The sequence below is a fragment of the Sorex araneus genome, chromosome 2 (assembly GCF_027595985.1).
Source record: "Sorex araneus isolate mSorAra2 chromosome 2, mSorAra2.pri, whole genome shotgun sequence".
NCBI lineage: Eukaryota > Metazoa > Chordata > Mammalia > Eulipotyphla > Soricidae > Sorex > Sorex araneus.
This window is the reverse complement of record NC_073303.1, coordinates 335198108-335216730: the sequence shown is the minus strand read 5'-3', so window position 1 is coordinate 335216730 and position 18623 is coordinate 335198108. Positions and strand designations below refer to the sequence as shown.

Below are 18623 nucleotides of genomic sequence, written 5' to 3'. Positions count from 1 at the left end.
GTGAACAAGGCAAGCACTTTAACGCTGTACTTTCTTCACTCCAGTAAAACAAAATGTAAGCTAATTTCAAGAATACAAGTAAATATCTAGCAAAACAACTGTTATGATATGCTATTAGCAAAATGAACAAGCTAAATTAAGAAAAACTAAAAGTGAAAGGAAGCAAAAAATGCATTGATAAAATGATCTATAAAATTTTAACAATCTAAAAGTTTTATAAAACTATCACAAAATGACTTAAAATATTCTATTTTATGTATCTGAAAATAGTATTTAAAAAATATTAAGAAATAGAAAAAAGTAAAACAAAATTTGCAACAGTGAACAGGATGAAACATTCTTAAAATTATACAATGATAGTTGAATTATTTTAAGTAGCTTCTTGTATTTTATTTGTATTTAAAACTGTATTCCTAAAACTTAGATTCCTAAGGCCCTATAATATCCTCACATATTTGCATTAATATTTTACTTCAACATCTCTCATTAAGAAACTACTTCTGTCATTCAGCTATATATGTATGTGGTTTATTAGTAAATGAAGCCATAGGTCATACCAGAAACTGGATTGAGACATTCCCTCTTCCTAGTTCCTCCTTTATCCCATAACAACTATGTATATTGCTACATACCTATCTTATCTGAACTCATGATTGGCATGTATAACAGGACAGATGCATGTCAAAAATTACAAATCAAATAACAGATAAATGATGGCAGGACTTGGCCTGAGACACAGTACAGGGCATGCCTTGCAGGTGACTGGCACAGATTTGATCCCTGGCCTCCAGCATTCCAAAGTGCAGTCTTACAGGTCTCAACACTGGAAGGGTGGCCCAGGTAATGCCTGGCTTGCAGGGAGAGACCAGTCTGGGCAGCACTGCATCCTCGGACCCTTGCACTGAACTACTGGCCTGGTTAGCTGAGAATCACTGGGAGGCCCCCTGAGTTTGCTGAGCACCGCTGGGGTGTCCCCCCCCCAACCACTGAAAAAGACTTAAACGATCACAAGACTAGATGAAGATAAACCCTGGGTAACAAGAAATACTATTAATATGCTATCAATTTTCACTACTGCCATCCCGTTGCTCATCGATTTGCTCGAGCAGGCACCAGTAACGTTTCTCATTGTGAGACTTATTGTTACTGTTTTTGGCATATCGAATACGCCACAGGTAGCTTGCCAGGCTCTGCCGTGCGGGCAAGATACTCTCAGTAGCTTGTCAGGCTCTCTGAGAGGGGCAGAGGAATCGAACATGGGTCGGCCGAATGAAAGGCGAACACCCTACCACTGTGCTATCGCTCCAGCCCATGCTATCAATTAATACTTATTTATAACATGTAAAACCTGTCAAATTGGTCATTAAATATATATATGAGAGAATAGTAAATCAAAATGTTGTTAATATAACAATCATCTTTAAAAGACTTACTAAAAATAAACTATAAAGACATTTCAAAATAGATTCTACCTAGAAGATTTAACTCAGAATGAGAAGCGTTCTTAAATCAAGTGTTCACAGTCCTGCATCAGATGGGCACCGTGGGGTTGGAGAGACAGTACAGCGAGTAAGGCACTTGCCTTGCACACAGCTCACCCAAGTTTGGTTCCCAATATCCCAAATGGTCCCCTGAACATACCAGAAGTGATTTCTGAACACAGATCCAGGAGTAAGCCCTGAACATAGCTGAGAATGTACCCCAAACCATCAAAATAAAGACATGAAGCAAAAAAAAAAGGACCACAATAAAACTAGGCCAAAATTTCATATATGCAAAGAGGCACGAGAATATAAAGCCATTTTTAAACATCAACTTATGATCTAGAAGAAAATGTATTTGAGTTTGGGCAGAAGAAAATTTTCTGAAGAAATTAAGACACTAAGACAATGTGTATAGTCTGAATGTTCAAATTTTCCACAATATTCTGTAATGTTAATTCTCAAAATAAAAACAAGAAAAGGGGAAATTCCTGAGAAACATCTCTAATGATTAGATTACATAGCTATAACTCTGTTGAACGTATGAGGAAAATATTACTCAAATTCATCAACCTTTATTGTTTGAACATTTTATAACAAAAGACTCTGTGTGTGTGTGTGTGTGTGTGTGTGTGTGTGTGTGTACACAGAAAATAAAGACTAACACTTTTGGAAACAGCACTACTGACATAAATTCAGAGACTATAAAATTCACCTGCGATGTACCACTAACTGTGTTCTAACACAATTGCACAACCATTACTACTGCCTAAGTGTACCGCGTCTCCATGACCCTAAAAATAAATCCTTGATCTACAGACTCATTCTCACCCTCATCCATATCCACCCCCCAGGAAGCAAGATCTGTTCCACCTCTTTACTTTTACTTGTTTATTTACTAATAGTGAATCACCATGCGGCACAGTTACAAACTTACAAACTTTCGTGTTTGCATTTCAGTTATACAATGATCGTTTACCCATCCCTCCACCAGTGCCCATTCTCTTCCACCAATGTTCTCAGTGTCCTTCCCACCACACCCACCCCATCCCCCACCACCCCACCCTGCCTCTTCGGCAGGGCATTCACTTTTGTTCTCTCTTTTTTTGAGTGTTGTGGTTTGCAATAGAGGTATTGAGTGGCCATCGTGTTCGGTCTCTAGTCTACTTTTGGCACACATCTTTCTACCCGAACGGGTCCTTCCAACATCCTTGACTTGGTGTTCCCTTCTCTATCTCAGCTGCCTTTTCCTCCAGCATGTGAGGCCAGTTTCCAAGCCGTATTCCACCTCTTTAGAACTGTCTTTTCTGGGGATTTCACGTAAAAAGAATCATATACTATCGTATCCTTCTTTGGACTAGGTTTTTCCACTTCGTGTAATGTTTTTAAGGTTCATCCATAATGTAAAAGTACTAGTTCCTTCTTTTATTGTTGAATATGCTTTCCCTGTATGGGTATATCACATTTTATCAATTCATCAGCTAATGGGCAGATGAACTGTTTCTACCTCTTTGCTATTATGAATATGAACATGTTCTTTCTCTTAGATATAGGAGCAAAATTGTTTCATCATATAGTAAATCTCTATCATTTTGAGTAACTGCCAAATTTTTCTAAAGTGGCTATACAATTTTACATTCCCATCAGTAACAAGTGTGGATTCCAATTTCTCCATGCTTGCCAACACTAGTTATTGGCTATCATTTTTATTATAACTAGCCAAGCAGGTATGAAATACCACCAAGATTTGGGTTTGAGTTGCATGTCTTAACAAGGACTTGTGCTGAGTAATAATCACCTTTTGTATCCTTCCTGTGATACTTCTGGGTAGCTCAAAGAACATCGTATGTGATACTGGGTACAGTGGACCTGGTGTCCCAGTGAAAGGGGTCACCAGAGCCACCCTAATGGTGCTGAGGTAGGTAGGGTACACCAGGGATCAAACTCAGGGTCTTAAGCTTTCAAGGCATATGTGCCATCCCTTTGAGCTATCACCACAGGTCATGGATTTTCACGTGCTCATCGGTCCTTTGTAGATGTTCTTAGAAAAATGACTCTTCAGGTCTGACTGTTCATGGTTTGATTTTTGGGTCTGGCAATACTTAGGGCTTACTCCTGGCTCTGCCCTCAGGGGTCACTCCTAGAGCACTTGGGGAACCATATGGGATGATGGGGATTGAACCCCAGTTGGCTGTGTGCACGGCAAGCTCCTTATCCAACATTCGATCTCTCCACCCCCTCCCCCCGCCACCTGCTTTCTAACTAATTTTTATCTTTTAATAATTAAAAACAGGGCTCAGGGGCCAAAGTACATGACATGCCCCTGAAGAGCCCCCAGCCAGCAGCCTGGGCTGACCTAGGTCTCCCTAGCACCACAGGGTCTTAGCAGCACCACAGCTTCAGACCCTCACATTAAACTGCTGAGCTGGTTGCTGGGAATCACTGGGAAGGGTCCCCCAGGACTCCTGAGCTGAGCACTGGTTGGGAGGAAATTCCCCAATACTTGCCAAGTAGGTTAAGGGTTTTTACATATTTTGTCTTTTACCAGATTGCCTTGCACATGGCTGTCTGGGATTTGATTCTTCTGTCCCTCTTAGAGAGCCCGGCAAGCTACCGAGAGTATCCTGCCCGCACGGCAGAGCCTGGCAAGCTCCCCGTGGTGTATTCGATATGCCAAAAACAGTAACAAGTCTCACAATGGAGATGTTATTGGTGCCCGCTCAAGAAAATCGATGAGCAACGGGATGACAGTGACAGTGACCAGATTGATATTCTATAGACATTTTCTCTCATTCAGTGGTTTTATTTTTTTTACTCTTGGTGGTATTCTTTGCAACTCTAACATTTAATTTTGATATATTTCAACTTACTGATCTTTCCTCTTGTAGTTGTATATTGTGATGTCATGAAACCATTGTCTAATCCAAAAGTTCATAGTTTTAGATCACGCTATTTAAGTCTAATATCCATTTTGAGTTAAATCTTATGCATAGTATCAGATAAAGGTCAAATTCCATTCCTTCACAGGTGTCCATGGACCATTTACTGAAGACACTATTATTTGCCTGCTGATCTGTCTTGCTGACCTTTGTTAGAAATCAATTGTTCATAAATATAAAGGTTTATTCTACTCCAGTGACACATGCATCGATTACTTTGTAGTGAAGTTTTGAGATTAGAAAATCCAGTTTTCCAAGTTAGGTCTTTTTTTTTTCAAGTCTGTTTCATTTATTCTTGGTTCTCTGAAAATAATACTATTGGTTTGTCAGTTTCTGCAAAAATGCAAGCTGTGACTCTCCAGGGATTCCACTGATCCTGCAGCTCATTTCAGGGAATTCTGCCATTTTAACAATCCTGAGTCTGATACAAGAACAGGGGACAATACTTTATGGACCTTACTTAGGTTACTTCAATTTGCATCATTTTAGGGAAAAAAAGGAGTGGAACACTACTGATGATAACATGCATAAAATAATGATTATAGTCTGGTTCTACTTCACCTATAAAGATTCTATTCTCACCCACCATTTTCTTTTTTTTGTTTTGGTGTTACACCTAGAGGTGCTCAGGCTCTGTATTCAGAAACTATATGGGATCCAGAGGATCAAACACGTGCAAGGCAAGTGTCTTACCCTCTTTACGTCCTCTCTGCTGCACATCCACTATTTTAAAGTATAATCTCATCATTTACTTTTAGTGTTTCTTGTCTGTTCTGAGGCCACACCAGGCTATGATCAGGATCACTTGTGGCAGTACTCAGTGGACCATATGAGGTGCTGGGGACCAATCTTGGGTGGTCTGCATGCAAACCAAGCCCCCTGCCCACTGTTCTATCTCTTTGGCCCCAAACCTTTCATCATTTAATAAAAGGTACCATTTGTTCATATTCTGATTCTAATAATAGAACCACTGGTGTTAATAACTCTAAGAAATACCTCCCACCCCCCAAAAAGGCCAAAACTGCTAATATATTTATTGCATTACTTACAATCATTGTGAAGCTTTGAGAAATCAGAGAAACAACAATAGTCAAATATCGCAGCAAGTTCCCAACAACAGGGAACTATCAAATGATTAATACAAGTGAAAGCTAAATAGACTGCATACCAGTTACTAATACAAACTTTTAAGACTTGAAAAATTGCATTTGCAAACAAAACTGCCTACACGTATTAAAGATCACAAAATAATCTGAAATAAAATAGTGTAGCTTTCAAACAGCTCTGCGATATTTTTGCTTATTGTGGGGCCACATGCAGAGGTGGTGAAGGGCTAATCCTGGCTCTGGCACCAGGGACCATGTGAGTTAGGGACTGAACACAGGCCTCCATCATGCCAGCGTGTGCACCGTCCACGAATGCACCCGACCCGGAGAGCAAGCTCTCAGGCTCTCAGCAAGTGTTGGAAACGGAGAGGTTCTCTCATCACCTATAGCACACAGGAGGACACGTGATAGCCCCAACACGTGACTCAGCATTAGTGCTGCAGGGTTGCCGGCAAGGACATCTGACTGGCTGGAGTCTCAGCTGAGCCCTGCCCTAGGGCAAGGGCTAATGTAGGCTAGGGGAAGCTCATCCTCTTAGGTACATTTAGAGAGCTCAGAGACAGAAATCAATAAGCTGCTTTTCAGCCCCACAGCCTGTAAAGATGGTCAAAGAAGGGCAGAAGAGCCACGTATTTAATTTTTTAACAAATGGAAGGACTATCATCATCTTATTTCACCTCATTAAGTCACACAGTAAAAATATTTCCTCCACCTCTCCCACACAGACAAAGCCAATCTCTTATTTTATGTGCTTGTAGAATGAAAGGAAATATTCTTTTATGGAGCCTATGTAAGAAAGAAGCTTGCAGAGTGGAGGAAGAGAAGACTACAATTAACAGAACTTCAGGGAATGAATTCTCCTCTGGCACCGGCTCCTTCCTGCTCCTATAAATAACAACATGACGTCATGCTGACAGGGCAGGAGGCAGGCTTGCCCATCAGCAGAGGCAGAGATGCCCGGAGTGTCGGCACAGCAGAGAAGACAGCAGGGGTGGGGGCCCTCTTCGGGTTTAGTGCTTAGGCACCAGCCCCCAACTCTCCATGAACACCCGCCAAGACTTCCAGATCAATGAATCAGAAAAGGGATCAACCTCCACGTTTCTTCCCTACCACAAATATGAACAGGTGGGCTCAAATCCCAACACAGACATGCCACTTACCCGGGGAAGCACCAATGAAAAGTAATCTTTCTCCCCCCCCCTTTTTTTTCTTTTTGGGTCACACCGGGCAATGCACAGGGGATACTTTTACACTCAGGAATTACTTCCTGGCGGTGCTCAGGGGATCATAGGGATGCTGGGAATCAAACCCGGGTCAGCGGCGTGCCAGGCCAACATCCTACCCGCTGTACTATTGCTCCAGCCCCGAAATCTTTCCTTAACAAAAGCATACAGAGGAAAAGCATTATAGCCTATTTTTCAAAAGGCAAATAAGATACATGGATGGATGAACAAACAGAAAACACACACACACACACACACACACACACACACACACACACACACACACACGAGCAGGTTGAAGGTCTTCCACTCAGAATGTGAATGGAAGCAGGAAACAAGCAGAAGCCCTGTCTGGACAGAGGAGAGAGGAGAAACACACTGCCAGAAAGTAAAGTTCTCCCCATCAAAGTCCTCTCTGCAGAGGCTGCAGCTGGGAGGAAGAAGCAGAGCCCAGCCAGGAAGGGAAGCGTGAGAGAAGAGGCTCAGAGAGAGGAGGCTGGGTTCCTCAGAAAGAATGAAGAAGGCTGTCCCTTCTGAAGAGGCTGTCCCTTCATTTCAACCTCTAAGACAGTTTCTCCATTTTTTTTTTTCAATCAAATAAGACGGTGGCATGAGGTTGTGCACATGCATCCTAAGTTCACTGGCACCTCTTCAGCGGTTCCCAAGGGCCAGCTCAAGCTTCTTGACAGTGCTCAGGAGTCAGCACTAGGGTTGCTGGGGTCCCAAGAGAGCATCACAGCACATTACTGAAGCGTCTCCCAGGATGAGCCGGGGCAGTCTGCTCCTCTGCCCAACAAGCACAGATTTCCTTTCAGCCCAACAGGTTTTTTCACTTCCTGTTTCATTTAAATTGAATGTATTATTTTGTTGTGTAGATGTACCAAAGTTTCTTTAACCAGTCATCTGTTCTCCAGCACTCGGGTTTTTTCCCAGAACACAATGGCCACTCAATACCCCTATTGCAAACCACAACACCCAAAAGGAGAGTGAGAACAAAAGGGAATGCCCTGCCACAGAGGCGGGGTGGGGTGGAGGGGATGGGATTGGGAGGTGGGACTGATACTGGGATCATCAGTGGTGGAGAACCGGCACTGGTACAGGATGAGTTCTCGAGCATTGTATGACAGAAACACAAGCACGAAAATATGTAACTCTAACTGTACCCTCATGGTATTTCACTAATATAAAAAAATTGAATGTATTTAGCCAGCACATCAGAATTTAAAGACTTGATTTGGAGCCCTCCTTAAGACGCTGTCCCTTCATTTAAACCTCTAAGACAATTTCTGTTTCTGTTTTTGTTGTTGTTGTTGTTGGAACTAGCTTTGGTAAAACAGAACCCTGGATAAGCATTTTCCTCTCTTAATGAGGGAAAGACATCACTGTCATGATTCAAAGATTATCCAACAGATTCATGTATTCATTAATCAGATATATGGGAAGGTTTGGTCATGTCTTAGACTTCTAGTCTCAAAAGCCAAAACCAAAGGCTTGAGAGGGAGTGCAAAGGAATGAAAAGCATGCTTAGAACATGAGAGGCCTGAGTTCGATCCCCACATTGCAGTTTCCCAAGAAAGACCAGGAGAGACTTCCAAGCACTCACCTAACTGTGGCCCAAAAAGAAACAATAAAAGTAAATAAACCCAAGAATTAAATTCTGAGACAGGATGTTCAAAAGTATGACTTGAAGCTTAAAAGACAGTTCCCAGCTTTTGGACCCGGCTGTGGAAGGAGCATGATGGAGGGGCCCGAGGGAGCGCCCTCGGACTCCAAGCAGCCCACTGAACTAATTCCGGCATGGGACCAGAGACCCCACGGCGTGCTGAAGCTGTGGGACCCGGGCATCCCCCAATTCTTTTAACCTGTCTCTCTCTCAACTCCTCCCTCCTGAGCACAGCGCAGGGGCCGCGGTTTTCCTGAGCGCAAAACGGAGACGCCGAGCCTCTCTCTAGGTTTCTCCATCTTATGAGCACCATAAAAGGGTAAAAGTTTGTAGTGATGTTATTTCTGGTTGTACTTTCCCTGGACTTTATACAGAAACCCAAAACCATCTTAGCATCAGCAATATGTAATGGTTCCTTCTTAATGGGTCGGACTTTTGTGGGAGATCCTAACAAGAATAGTAAGTCTGATGCTGAAATATTGAAGGCAATCAAAGTGGTAGCCATCTCACTAGACTGAACTAAGCTATATCCCCACGCCGGCTGAGAAGAAATTTTCTTCTTTCTCGGGAAGAAACGCGGTGTGTCATCAACTACAGTGTGATGTCCATTAAGCAAACAGACCTGGTGGCGTGGGAATGGGATATAAGGGGAAAAATTATGTACAAGGAACAGCGGGACGCTGGTGGAATCTCGAGCCGGAGCCGATACCAGCGCAAGACCTTCGGTTCCAGAGACTGCTTGCAGATACTCTACAAGTCTATCAACTAAGCCAGAGCCCCACGCCTGCTGATGACGGGAAATAACCATCCTTTTCGGTTTTTTTTTCCCTTGTCAGGCAGCGTGGCGATTACTAAAACAGGCGTGAACTCGGTGGTGCGGGGCAAGGGGGAAAAAGAAAAACTATGTAACAAACAGCGGGACTTAATATCTCTATATTCTTAGCAATGGAGAACTATCAAATGCCTCCTTGGCAATAGGACTGCTTTTCTTTTTGGGGGGAAACCCCAACAACGGTAGTGAGTTGTGTGTTGAAACATGGAATGTAATCGAAATAAGGCGTAAACGAAGTGAAACATATCATGTGCAAGGGTTGGGACTGGGGAGGTGGGAGGGGGCGGCAGGTATACTGGGGGGGTTGGTGATGGAAGATGGGCACTGGTGAAGTGAAGGGTGTTTGAGAACTGTATAACCGACATAATCCTGAGAACTATGTAACCCTCCACATGGTGATTCAATAAAATTAAAAAAAAAAAAAAAGACAGTTCCCATAAAATCCTTGCATAATAGCAACTTCGATGAAATGTTTATCAACTTCAACTCAAGCACAGAGACAAATAGGTGAATAAAAAAAGATTAAAAGAAAAAACGGATTAAAGAGAAATCAAAATCCATTATTAAATTGTAGATCTGTCCCCTATACTCAAAAAAATTTTAAGAAATAACCTCAGTGATACCACTCCTGGGAATATATCCCGGAGAAGCAAAAAAGTATAGTCGAAATGACATCTGCACTTATATGTTCATTGCAGCACTGTTTACAATAGCCAGAATCTGGAAAAAAACCCAAGTGCCTGAGAACAGATGACTGGTTAAAGAAACTTTGGTACATCTACACAATGGAATACTATGCAGCTGTTAGAAAAGATGAAGTCATGACCTTTGCATATAAGTGGATCAACATGGAAAGTATTATGCTAAGTGAGATGAGTCAAAAAGAGAGAGAGAGATAGAAAGATTGCACTAATCTGTGGAATATAAAGTAAGAGAATGGGAGACTAGTACCCAAGAATAGTAGGTATAAGGACCAGGAGGTTAGCTCCCCGGCTTGAGAGCTGGCCTCACATGCTGGAGGAAATGGCAGCTTAGATAGAGAAGGGAACACCAGGTAAAGTGTGGTGGGAGGACCTGCTTGGATGGGAGATGCACACTGAAAAGAGATTATAGATCAAACACGATGGCCACTCAATACCTCTATTGCAAACCGCAACGCCCAAAAGGAGAGAAGAAAAGGGAAATGCCCTGCCACTGAGGTGGGGTGGGGGTGTGGGAGGGATACTGGGATCGTCAGAGGTGGAGAATGGGCACTGGTGGAGGGATGGGTACTCGAGCATTGTATGACTGAAACACAAACATGAAAGTTTGTAAGTCTAACTGTACCTCACGATGACTCATTAATAATAAACTAAATTAAAAAATTTTAAGAAATAAAATCAGGGGTCAGAAAGATAGTATAAAGGTTAAAGTTTGCTTTGTGTTGCACATGGGTGAGCCCAGGTCCAAAATCAGCACCACAGATGGTCCTCTGAGCACTACCAGGAGTGTAGCCAGGTATGGTTCAAACATAGAAAAAAATCTGAGGCTCTGTGTGGCGTCACTTTTGAGGCTTTTCCTAGTTTTGATAAGACCCACATATGTCTCCAGCCAGAGTTCCTGATTTAAAGTGAAGGATGCCACCATCAATAACTTCCTACAAAGTTACTTGAGAATATTAACGAGATGCTGTTGCCTAACACTATCTCAAGTTAGTTCTAAAATCTTTTCATCCTTGGGAGCTTTGGGAAGAGTCAAACAGAAACACACCACAGTCCGAGAGGCCCTGAGCCAACTGCTCACTAAAAAGAACAGTGAGAGAAACTTTTAGGTCTTTGATCACTTCAACCCAGAATCAGCTTCCTGGTAAAGAGCTCAAGTCCCCAAACAACAGCATCAACACCACCACCTCCCCGTCATCCGCAACCCACTTCAGATCTTGACTTTCTACCATGAAAGGAACTGGGTGCCTGCCAAGAGCTATGATGCTGAATGCCCCAACCATATTTGTAAGAGCCTTTTGATGGAGCTATGGCTTCTTTACTTCTAGAATCATCTCAACATCAAAGAATGACCACCTCCTTTGAACACTCAGTCTCTAATAGGAACAAACTGTGGCACAAACTCAAAATTTGTGTCACTTTTTGGGAGAAAGTTATTACTCTAGCTAAAGGTTACGCACTTTTGGTATTAAAAAGTGAATTGAAGACAGCAAGCATAATAAAACATAAGCCCAGACTTGTACCCAAACTGAGCGGCCCCAGTTCTCAGCGGAGAGCAGGGAGAATTCTGATCAGAGCCAGCAGCACAAGCACTCCCTGCCAGGCTGCACTCAGCCTCTTCTGGCTGGTGAACCTGTTTACTGTAGCCTGCTTAGCATGTTCAGACTTGCTCAACGCATCTAATACTTGCCCAAATTAAGGGGTTGACATAAAAACCAAAAAACCCTCCTTTTTCTGTACCAAACTTTCATTTCAGAAGCGATGACTGAGATCAGAGAGATAGTATGTAGATTAGGGTTCATGCTTTCTATGTGGCCACACCTGGTTTGACCCTTCGCCCTGCATGGCTCCCCAAGAATTGCTGGATGCAGCCATAAAAGCCCCCAAGGATTGGCCAGAATGGCCAGGAGGCCTCTGATCACTGCTGGGCTGACCCTGGTCTCTCACAGTCAGAGCAGTGCTGCATGCTTGGGTCCGAGCATCAAACCACCAGCCTGGTTAGTCAAGAACCACAAGCAGTGACCTTCTTGAGCACCAAATGGGAAGGGCCTCGGCACTGGAATAGAAAAATCACCAAACACAGCATTATCAATTTGCTTTTTCACTATTTTCTTTTGCGCAAATCCAAGCGCATAAAGAAACAGCTTGATCATCCCTCACTATATGTAGGATTAAAACCCTGCGTGAGAATACTGATTGCATAAGAAACTGATCAGAGTCAGTGTTTATAAGAAAATATAAAGGAGCAAAATTTAGCTGAAGACTTATGAGAACGAGTGTGAACAAAAACAGTTTCCAGATAAGAAAAATCACAGGCAGGTTTATACAATTCAGATCCTGGCGAGCTGCACTGCAATAACCGACTAGTACAATCCGCCAGTTTCACCTCTATAAAGGTAAAGAATTCTCACATTTAAAGACACACCAAGGGGCCGGAGCGATAGCATAGCGAGTAGGGCGTTTGCCTTGCACACGGCCAACCTGGGTTCGATCCCCGGCATCCCATATGGTCCCCCAAGCACTGCCAGGAGTAATTTCTGAGTGCAAAACCAGGAGTAACCCCTGAGCATTGCTGGGTGTGACCCAAAAAGAAAAAAAAAATTAAAAAATAAAAAAAAATAAAGACACACCAAGCAGGGAAGGAATTATGGAGAAAGCAGTATTGCCTCCATCACTATATTACTGTATCACTGTCATCCCACTGCTCACTGGTTTGCTCGAGCAGGCATCAGTAACATCTCTATTGTGAGACTTGTTACGGTTTTTGGCATATCGAATATGCCACGGGTAGCCTGCTAGGCTCTGCTGTGCGGGAGGGATACTCTCAGTAGCTTGCCAGGCTCTCTGAGAGGGACAGAGGAATCGAACCCAGGTTGGCCGCGTAAAGGCAAATGCTCTACCTGCTGTGCTATCGCTCCAGTCCTCCATACTGACACAAAATAAATACATCCCCATGCTTTTGAAAAGGCCAAGAGGAAATACTTGCAAAGCCTAGAGTCAGCCAGCTTAGACCCAGCACCAGGCTGAGGGTGTCACATAGGGAACAAAGGACTGGAGCTGTTAGCATCATGCACGGAAACTCGCAGGAGTTGTTGGTAAGAACTGGCCTGCGCTCCTGGCATAACATTCCCTCTTTCACAGGCATGCTTTGTTTCTTATGTTTTCATTTTTCATCAAATACTTATGCTTTCAAACAAGCAGAGAAAACAAGACTACAAAGCAGCAGCAATTCCCCAAATGCCACACATGTTCTTTCTAGAACAAGGCCGCCTGGCCCCGCTCGCTGGGTGAACCCTCCCAGATCCGTTTCTGTGTCACGGGGTTGTTCTGAGAAGAAAGCAACCGGCACAGTACCAGGCCAAAGGAAACACATTAGAAAGTACTAAAAGTGACTACCATTTCAAAGCTGATACTGTCTTTGACGTTTCAGATAACGTGCATGTGTAAGCCATTTGTTAGCCCAGAGGAAACTTAAGAAATAGATTATTAACTCCAGAGCAAAAAAATAAATATTTTCATTTTCTTCAACTGAGAGACTTAATAATGCTCCCATGTCTCCGGCTTAGAGTGCCCCAGTCTTGCCTTATTACCCAAAAGGAATCTCCCTGCTGCTTCGCCCACGGCTCTAGAACAGAAGGTAACTGAGTAACATTCCAGGCTCCTGGGAAAATCTTCTCTAGCAATGAAGAGATGGAAGGCAGGAGAACAAGATGTTCTGTAGCCCTGTGACATTTTGGCTCATTCTGATACTAGTTCCTCCCGGGGGGCGGGGGGGCCGGGGGGGAAATCATAGACCTAATCAACAGAAGGCTTCATCTGTAAGGAAGGGAAGGCACAATACCTCTAATCGTTGTATGCGTCCCTTGAAAAACATAAAGAGGGAAGAATTTGGATAAGCAGCTTCTTTTTTGAGGAGAATTTCCTTCGCTTCGTCCAAGCCTGCTTTGTTGTCACTACCATCCAAGGCAAAAAACGGGCGGACCACAGTGTGGTACCAGAGCAGAGCTAATCTACAGAAGAGAGGAGAGAAATATTGACCCAACATTAACCAGAAAACTTTTCTTATACTGTTCCTATTCTTTTAAAAAAAATAATATTTGCTGTTGCAATACATCCTACTTTCCAAACTATGCTATGCAATGTCTGAAGACAAATCAGACTATCTGTCCCCATTTTCATTTTATCAATATTTGGAAAACTGCAAGCTTGCACAACATAGAAATCTGCAGGCTCTCATCTGGTGAGAGGAGAATAAGGTAATGGAAATATTTAACTCTTCTGAAGCTTCTAGACGGAGGGTACGTCTGTTGAAAACCTTGAATTTTGCACCTTCCTCAGAGTGCAAATCAAAACAGTGACTAATTGCCAAGAAGTTACTGCTGCCTCACAATTAAAACTTTTTTTTGCAAACGGAAAATGTTACTCTTTCGTGTCTACAAAGTTAAGACATAGCTGCAAAATCCAATCAAATATAGGCACCACAGGTAAAGAGGACCTTTCTTTGTTCTTTGAAGATGTTCTATTTTTAAAATAAATATGTAAATACTTAAAATTTCCTTACTTCAAATTGATCCCTTTTAAGAAAAAAATGGCATTTTAAGCTAGGTAAACAAAACAAGTTTACTGAGACCTGCCTTTAATGAGTAGAAAAGTTTAATACATCAAATATCTCTAGGCACAGTGTACTTCTATCATGCTCACAAAATTGATTCTCTTCTGGACAGCAGACAAATCTACATCATTAATTCAATTAACTCCTTTCTCAGGAAATAATATTGCTATAAACAGATGAATTACCACAAACCACAAATCTGTTAACTTGAATTAATGAACCACTCTTTGTATCACTTAATGAGTTTGGATAGGTACAAATATTTTAATGAAAAATTAATATTTTAAAGTTACCAACCTATTAAGAGTTAATATCCAGATTCCTCAGTACTGACATTAACAGCAACTGAGCTCGTTATGGTTGCTAGTCAACATTAAAAATGAATTTGACAAATGGTATAATATCAAAGGACATTTGTGTCTGGTAAAATAACTCAAATTGCAATTAACAGATTGAAAGAAAAATTACATCATTTTTAACTGAAGAGATGAGTAAATTATTACTCTGGATAGTTACATCAGCTTTTCCAAACTCTCCTGTTGAAATAATTATCATTTACTTTTTGACTGAACAAGACATGACCCAATGTAGTTGAATGGCACTAGACATCCAAGCCACAAAAAAAAAAAAGAGAGAAACCAACAGACCAATAAGACTAAGAAAATTGGTCATCAAATGAGTAATCTCTCTAAGAAAAACAATTTCAGAGTCAACAAAATAGCTTATCCTATTTGTATCCCTTAAGTCCCCAAATCAGGATCATGAATCCTAGTGACTATAGTCATAAAAACTGCTTATGTAAATTTATGAGATAGAAAAACATAAGCAATTTGCCTGTTTAAAACTCAGGACTCTGAGGCTTAAGAATAGTGCCCTGTTCTCCAACATCAGCTTATAAATATCACCAAAGCCACTTGGAAAGACACAAAGCATCTATCAACCAACACGCATTTTACCTGCAGGTTTTGACTGCCGTTTACTTACTTTCAACACTATAATATCTAGCAAAGCATTGCAATATAGCTACTCACGTAGCTAAAGGGGCCTTCATGTCCTTACTTTCGCTTGCATACATCAGTGAAGAAAGCCCCTGTAGGCGGTCTCCAGGAAAACCCAGCAGGTTGATGATTTTGAGCAGGTTTGGGGGCACCATGGATATGCAAAGGTGAAAAAGGCCATATCCAAAGCTAACAGCACCTTTCAGTCTGTTTAGAGACTCCTCGGACACCCCTTCAGCCACAATGTGATTATCATTTGCAGCGTCAGATGTCAAGGGCTCTTCAGTTAGCTTCTTCTGATACAGCTCCTGGAGGGCATTGATGTCCAGATAGCATTTATTATAAATCTTCCAGGCTTTCCTAAGGATCCACCCACCTTTTATATAGGCTATAAAGAGAAAGGGAGAAAAGCATGAGAAACGAAGCATTCAAAAACAGTTTTCGTGTATTAGCAGTCAAGAATGTTGAAGAACGGCCTGAAACGCAAGCAACATTAAACAAATGATTAATTTGTTTTGTGAACAAACGAACATTGCATCTGTTCTTCCTAGAGCTTAAATGTCGTATTTGCTTGTTTCCCTTTACTACCTTGAATGCCCACTTAGCAAAAGACATGTAATTTATTACTGAGTCAAACTCTCTGTACAGTAACTAGGATATAGCTTCGATATTTTACTGAAAAAAAAGTCAATACACAAGAATCACTTAAATCCAACTTTTCCCCATGTGTTCTGTGAACCTTTCTAATATGACTCCAAACTAGTTAGCTCCTGTATGACCTGCACTTCGCTCTTACATAAGTCTTTGAATTTATCTGCTTTATGTTGCGTTCCTCTTCAAGAATAAATCCTAAATTTATACTCAAATACCAAACATGGCAAATTTCTCCCGAAATAATCAAAAAGGATTATTTGGATATAAAAGGTCAGTTTATTAACCAAAAAGATCACTGGGTTTTTTGTTTGTTTTTATTTTTTTAGTGAGTCACAGTGAGGGTACAGTTACAGATTCACACCTATTCTTGCTTGTTTTTCCCTCATGCAATGTTTGAGAGCCCATCCCTCTACCAGTGTCCATTCTCCACCACCAATGAACCCAGTATCCCTCCCACCCCCCGATCCCAGCCCCCCCCCACCCCACCCCGACCCGCCTCTGTGGCAGGGCATTCCAATTTGTTCTCTCTCTCTCCTTTTGGGTGTTGTGGTTTGCAACAGGGGCATTAAGTGACCATCGTGTTCAGTCTCTAGTCTACTTTCAGCACGCATCTCCCTCCCTGCGCAGGATCTCCAATCACATATTACTTGGTGTTCCCTTCTCTATCTGGGATGACTTTGTACCAACATGTGAGGCCCGCTTCCAAGCTATGGAGCCAACCTCCTGACATTATATACTACTATTCTTGGGTGCAAGTCTCCTACTCTGTTACTTTATATTCCACAGATGAGTGCAATCTTTCTATGTCTGTCCCTCTCTTTCTGGCTCATTTCACTTAGCATGATACTTTCCATGTTGATCCACTTATATGCAAAGTTCATGACTTCATTTTTTCTAACAGCTGCATAGTATTCCATTGTATAGATGTATCAAAGTTTCTTTAACCAGTCATCTGTTCTCGGGCACTCAGGTTTTTTCCAGATTCTGGGTATTGTAAACAGTGCCGCGATGAACATATAAGTGCAGATGTCATTTCGACTATACTTTTTTGTTTCTCCAGGATATATTCCCATAAGTGGTATTGCTGGATCAAACGGAAGCTCAATTTCTAATTTTGAGAATCGTCCATATTGTTTTCCAAAGGGGCTGGACCAGTCGGCATTCCCACCAGCAGTGTAGAAGGGTCCCTTTCTCTCCACATCCTCTCCAACAGCGATTGCTTTTGCTCTTTTGGATGTGTGCCATTTTCTGTGGTGTGAGGTACTATTTTATGGTAGTTTTGATCTGCATCTCCCTGATGATTGGTGATGCAGAGCATTTGTTCATGTACCTCAAAAAGGTCACTGTTAAATGACTTACCTACATCTTATTAGCATGGCCTAATTTGATCTATAACCTTAATCTTCAGCCACTATCTCAGTCTAGAATATTCCAATAAAGGAATCTGGCAAAGAAACTACTTCACATCCTAAGGGTGACAAACTGCTACCCTTCATTTTCATTATTCCCTAATTTTTTTAAAATGGAGTCCACATCTGGCACAGCCACACTTATACTGGGTCAGGTGTATTAGGCCCCAAAGTTGATCTTGGGCATCACAAGACTTGGCCCCTATAAAAGAATGAAATATTTTAAAAAAGAAAAAAAATGTAACTATTTTTTAGCTTTATCATACTTTGAAAAAACTATCCATTCCAACTAGTACAAATTAAACAAATACTACATTTCAAGCACTGCATTTCAAACATTTTGATTTTCTAAAATAATCAAAGAAAGATAAGATATAGATCCTAACTTCCAGAGACACAATCACTCTTTGCTTCTACAAAGGCATATTGGAGGGGAAAGATGTATAAACCCTGAAACTTCTGGGCTTGCTAGCAAAGTGTTAAGGTTGATTCAATATTTCTACAAACAAGGATGACTTTCAGTTATGATCTAAAAAGGCTGAACAAAAAAGGAGAAAAAAAGCAAACTATATAATCTTGAGAACATTTAAGAAATTTGTTGAAAGAATAACAATTATGGATTTTTTTAAATTTATGGGTCATACCCAGCAATGCATGGAACTTCTAGGGATCACTCCAGGTGGTGCTAGGGGGGCCATACAGGGTCATGAGCATCAAACCTAGGCCAGCCACATGCAAGGCAAGTGCCCTATCTGCTGACTGTTGCTCCAGCCCCTGGATTAAATTTTTAAAGAAAGCAATATCCTAAAAATGTTAACCAGTCTGTTGTGTGTTGATGTCTGTCTAGGCATAACATGAGATTCACCAATGAACTATAATACATAATTACCAGCCCTCCATAATCAGAAAGTGGCAAATGAAATCAATGACAGCATGACCACATTGAATCATATATATAAAAATAATGTTGAGATTGGAGAAAATATTCTTTTAAATTTCATTTAT

General features: G+C 41.6%; 1 protein-coding gene across 1 annotated transcript in view; it reads right to left on the bottom strand.

Moving 5' to 3' along the window:
• TTC39C (tetratricopeptide repeat domain 39C) overlaps positions 1-18623 on the bottom strand; it is a 106754-nt gene that overhangs the window by 31285 nt on the left and 56846 nt on the right. The window contains exons 5-6 of the mRNA XM_055129620.1: positions 15589-15943; positions 13787-13955 (exon numbers count right to left, since the gene is read on the bottom strand). Of these exons, the coding sequence (XP_054985595.1) occupies positions 13787-13955; positions 15589-15943 (524 nt within the window). The remainder of the gene's footprint in view (positions 1-13786; positions 13956-15588; positions 15944-18623) is intronic.